Source organism: Dendronephthya gigantea, unplaced genomic scaffold (genome assembly GCF_004324835.1).
Source record: "Dendronephthya gigantea isolate DGI-Jeju-01 unplaced genomic scaffold, DenGig_1.0 000070F, whole genome shotgun sequence".
In the NCBI taxonomy this organism is placed as follows: domain Eukaryota; kingdom Metazoa; phylum Cnidaria; class Anthozoa; order Malacalcyonacea; family Nephtheidae; genus Dendronephthya; species Dendronephthya gigantea.
The window spans coordinates 1130622-1136323 of NW_021163080.1; the positions used below are offsets into that span (position 1 = coordinate 1130622).

A 5702-nucleotide genomic window follows, 5' to 3' on the forward strand; every position below is an offset into this window, starting at 1 on the left:
CGGCAAAACGAAAACAACATATACGGCTAAAATGTAAGAAAACCCTTCTGAAAGAGACTAAAATTTATTCGTGTCCCATTGGCATTTCTGCATAGTGTAATTGTTATGTTGCATGTGATTGCGATATATTGAAGTTGTTCAAGGCGCCTGCATGGAATATAACGTGAGATCTTTATTGCATGCTAAATGCACAAGATGTACTTAGTGAATCATCAAACTCGAATAACATGGTATGAGAAATTGATTTTTTATATCTAGTGGACTTTAATTAATTTGAGCTTTGCACTTGTATAAGTTATACATGCGCATGTAGGGCATTTATATAGCATTTGAAAGAGATATCCGAACATGCACAAAATATAACTCGAACCAATTAACACTTTGATGCATTAACCTATACATACAGGGTGTATAAAAGAAACGCAACTATACTTTAATATTCTCATGAATATTCGATCTTTTGTGATCGAAAAGAAAGCAATTATTCGTTAATACTGATTTAGTGTTTGCCTTTTTTACACATCCTCAATAATTATAGCTATAATGCTGATGAACACGATGCATGCACTACGTAGATACGTAAAAATTCATTAGCCATTAGGGCAAATTAATTGATGTATAAAATTTATGCAATATATCACTTCACAATCCGGACCTGCACGGGGCCGGTTGTACAAAGGCTGGATATCGCTATCCACCGGATAGTAATCTTTTCAACGCTTCTAATAAATGCTCGAAAAGTGATAAAATTTCATCTTTGAGACCAACAATTCTTAAAGAGGATCCTTGATTTAGGAATACTAAGATTTAATCAAAGTTATACCCAACAACGGGCGATTTTAAAGCGATTGAAAAAACTATATATCCGGTGCATGGATAGCGCTATCCGGCTTTCATACAACCGGCTACAGTATTGTAACAGTGTAACAATGAAATCACGATTCTAATAAACAACAAGAGTAAGATTTTCGAAAGACATATTATATTAAGAAATCTTCTGGTGAAATTGCTATCGACTGATTAATTGCTGATAAAATAGCTATCGAGTCATTTTGCCATTCGCATAATTGCAATATCAATAAAAACGTTTAAGTCCTGCAGTATATAATCGCATCAGTTTCGGTGCAAAATTTACATTGAAACCGTACGATATATATAAGCGGATTTCTGTCCGCATTAAATAAGGAGTCATTCAGGCGTCGAAAACAACATTGCATAGTTAAACGGAAAACGCTTCAGTCTCTTTACATCTATATGCTTTTTACTGGGCTGGATAGTATTTTCGTGAGCCTACACTATGCCTTAGGCTATTCAATGTTTCAATATCGGAAATCGCATAATTCTTTTAAAAGACTCGTCGGGATAAAGTAAGGAAGGTTTATTAACTAAATTGCATTTCACCGCGAACGGGCAATATACGAGATTGTTTTAAAGTAACGAAATTTGCAGTATAATTATATTGCACTTCTTGTATATATATATAAAGCCATCAACATGCAAGAGGACTTTCTGGAGCAAGCATGAACTCTTCAGAGGACACAGCGAATCATGTTCAGCATTTAGTTACGTGTCACCTCAACTCCGACGACCATCGATTAATGGTATCGTTTCCCTCGAACCTGGCATTTTCGATCCACCTTACTGCTTGTATACTTAGCGCAATCATCTCGGTAGCAACGATATGCCTAAATTCGTTGGTCGTGCTGACATTCTGGCGAACCCCTCCTCTGAAGGAAAAGGACTCCTTATACCTCGTCATGATTCTTTCCATGGTGGACGCCGGAACAGGAATCTTCTGCTACCCATCACTAACGTTATCATTGGCAACTGATTTGATGGGTATTCCACAGTGTTGGATAACTCACGTCCAATCAAGATTATTCATGTTTACAAGCGTGCTCTCCCAATCAATTGTTTCAACTATCAGCACAGAACGATATCTGGGCGTCGTTCATCCATTCTTTCATCGCACAAAAGTTACAAAGGATAAACTTTTGATGGTCTTGCTTTGTTTTTGGTCGATTTCCACATTAGTGTTGGTGCTAGATGTTTTTGTCCACGATGCATTTCAATTTTTCGCAACATTCAGCATTACATCGCTCGTTCTGAATACAGTATTCGTATACACGGTGATCGCTTTCGTTGCGGTGCGTTCAAAGATGAGACAATGTGAAGGACAGATACACGTCAATTCAAATAAGGAAGGTCAAGAAAACGATGATCGAAGAAAAAGTCTAAAGGCCAAGCTGTACTTTCTAAAACAACTAAAATTAGCAAAGTCCTGCTTCCTTATTGCCCTTAGTTATTTGATGTGTTACATGCCAACGCTGATTGTTTTCGGTGCCATGCCGAATAGTCTTGAAGACGTAACATTTTCTATTGCTTCACGATGGTGTTTGCTGTTTTTAATGTGTAATTCTATTGCCAATTCTGTTATCTTTTTCTGGGGCAGCGCAGCGTTAAGAAAAGCAGCGACAGTCGTTCTCAGAAGTATGTATAGGTAACTAAGAGAATTATCAAAAACAAGCATAGGAGGATGTTACTCGAACTAGAAATTGTTTGTTGCCAGCATATACGGCATAAAATTGTTCATTGTTGAAAAAAATTTAGGAAGTTTTTTGGGTGTATAACCACGTACGCTTAGGCTTTCAAGCATGGACATACTTCACGCTTTCTCCTAAAATTTGTTAAATATGTAAATATATATACCAAAATTTGTTCTAAAAACATGAATGGGACGAAGAAATGTCGGCTGACAATTGTTTCATATAGGTAGCCTAGCCAAGTAGCTATATACGTCGTAGTAAAAATTTTAAAGTTTTTTCGATTTCGAATATTGAATTGCTCTGTTGCTGGATGGCGACTGAAAGTAACTTTGTACAATTTAAATGTTTTATTCTACAAACCAAGATTTCTGACATAAAATATCTGGTACCCGATTAGTTGTCTTTGTTGGCCATGTAGGGCTATAACTTTGTTGTATATTGCACAAAAGTAAACGAATAAAAAATGAAAAGAAATGTAATGGAGTAGGCCTCATATATTGCGGCAGTTTATGACGCGAAAAAAATCACATCAATTACAGGGCGTGCTGTTTCTTTATATAATCGAAAGCAACCATAAATTGACATCAACTGAATTGTTGCGAATAATCATGCAATGACACATTCAGTTTTTTGCTTATCGCCAGCCCAGCCTCGTTCCCAGGCTCTTGGCAGTATTTCGCGGTACAGCACTGAGCGCTTCCCCAAGCATCCCCGCGCGCTCAGTGCTGTACCGTGAAATATGTTGGTTGGATCCGAGCTTGCAACTACTAAAACTCAATTTTGAAAACTCTGATATCGATTATTCAACAATTATTCGCTGAAGGCGAGGTGCATGAATATCGCACGATTATCGCTGAATAATCGATCTCGTAGATCATGATATTATTTTAACAAAACTGGGATGTATGGGATTAATATGTCTTTTTGGTTATGGTGTCAGAGTTTTCTGACCAACCGAACACGGAAAGCTAAAGTCCTAAATGTTCTGTCCAGAGTGGAAGCAGCACCAGCTGGTTTTCCTCAGGGGGCAGTTATCTCTCTTAGCTATTTAACATTTATATATTAATTATATATAGGATGATATATGGAAGATTGTATTCCAAGTGGACTTTTAAACAATGTGAATATACTGATGTTTATTGCTATATGAACTCATACCTACTGGATTAAACAGTAAAATGCAGGAAGTATTACATTTATTGGAAGAATGTGCTGTTCAAAATATAAAATGCAGATAAATATCAGGTTTTACGAGATCAAACTTAGCTCCCCAAAGTATGAGCATGCGAAATGAAACGATTGAAAGAGTAATAAAATTAAAAATTTTTGGAGTTACCATGAAAAACGATCTTAAATGGGAATCACACGAGGGCTTGTATCTTTCGAGTGATATAGGACTACCTATATTGCACAAAGATAAGACCTATATATACTGGAATATGATTTAATTCGATATCATTATCTTACCAAAAAACAAAATCGAGTCACTTGCACCAAGAAGAAATTATTTAACAAGTAAAGAAAGAGTATGAAAACAAATTAATTTCAGAAAATCACCCATGCATGCAAGAGACTGATTTGTAGAATTTAAAGTAAATGAATATAATATAAGAACATGCAAATTGTAACCCACTTTTAGCGCCTTTTTCATCTACAGATAACACAATCTTTTATAGCGAGAGCTGCCTGCATGGTTGAAATATAGTATAATAACTATATAATAATAACTAAAATTGTCATATTTGCATGTATATTTTAGGAAGTATAGTTTTCTCTTTATAAATATAGTTAATGAAGATTTTTATACAATTTTACATATCTTTATATTTATACTGATGTAAATTCTAATATTATAATTTTGTGATACCGTTGTAATTCTTTTGCCAAAGACGGTAAATAAAATCTATTATTACTATAACTCTGGAGTAAATTGTCTTTCAATGCATGATGATGGATGCATGCATGAACTTTATAAGTTATATAAAATTATTTCGAAAATATGTGCATGCCATATAATTTGGATGCATTTGGATTTCCATTATGTACTTTTTGTTAAAAATATTGCCACATAGTATTACAAATTATAGATATGGCCATATATATTATAAAAAATAGGTAAATAAATAGCTTAACGTCCACATTTCTACGGCGATGTTACACTGTGCAACTTTCCTAGCAACATGCCAACCTGCAATGTAATTTTACTCCTGAGGCATCTAAGGTTGACAAATACAAACACTGAATTCTTACGATCTGATAACGTTTTTTTAGCATTTCGAACACTCTTTAGAAATTAACATCTAATATATATTTTACGATCGATTTTTGCTCAATTTTCTTTTCAATCATTGTGACTGGTCAAGGGGATCCGCTACGATCGAATTCTCACATTGAAAAGCAATTCAGGAAAATCCTAATGCATGAATATCCAAATGTGATCAATAAATAAATTAAAATCTATCCTCTTCTTCTATCAGTATACCTAGAGGCTATACGCCTGGGGCCGGTTGTTCGAAAGATGGATAACTTATCCAACGGATAAGTCCTATCAAACGGATAAATCTGCTATCCAGTGGATAGTTATCCGTTGGATAAAAACGCGTTGCACGAAGCGTGGATAGTGAAGTGGATAGCTATCCAATAGATAAGTTAAAATTTACCGGAAGAAAATAGGATTATCCTGAAATTTCGTACCACAACGTCAGCTGTTGCTAAGCATTTACAACATTGAATTCATAATCATTACGAATTCTCGAGTATAGTTACTGAATGGAAAAGACTTGAACAAGTGATTTGCTCGAACTTTGCACTTCACATCATAGTGATTTTATTAACTATAAACACATTGCAATTTTATTCCTTGACCTTGCAACGCTTTGCCTTTTGGTTCCATATAGCAAATTTAGGAACACTATTTTAATGTTCGTGAATGAAATTACTTAGATATTAGCAAGTTTCCTTGGAATAGGTTGAATCTTTCTTTGCATATTCGCGTTTATAAACTGATTAGAAGCGTATAGTAAATTTACCACCTGTTATAAATGCGAGGATCTCCAAAAAATCGCCGCTCGGAACGGAATGTGTAGGCAACGCGGTGAAACGCTGCTGCGACAAATTGCACTTCGAAAACATTTCTAATAGTGAATACAATCATGA

General features: G+C 35.1%; 1 protein-coding gene across 1 annotated transcript; it reads left to right on the forward strand.

Moving 5' to 3' along the window:
- Window positions 1–1491: 1491 nt before the first annotated feature.
- Window positions 1492–2654, forward strand: LOC114531341 (neuromedin-U receptor 2-like). The gene has a single exon (XM_028552975.1). The coding sequence runs from the start codon at window positions 1521–1523 to the stop codon at window positions 2502–2504; it is 984 nt and encodes a 327-aa protein (XP_028408776.1). The 5' UTR covers window positions 1492–1520; the 3' UTR covers window positions 2505–2654.
- Window positions 2655–5702: the final 3048 nt, after the last annotated feature.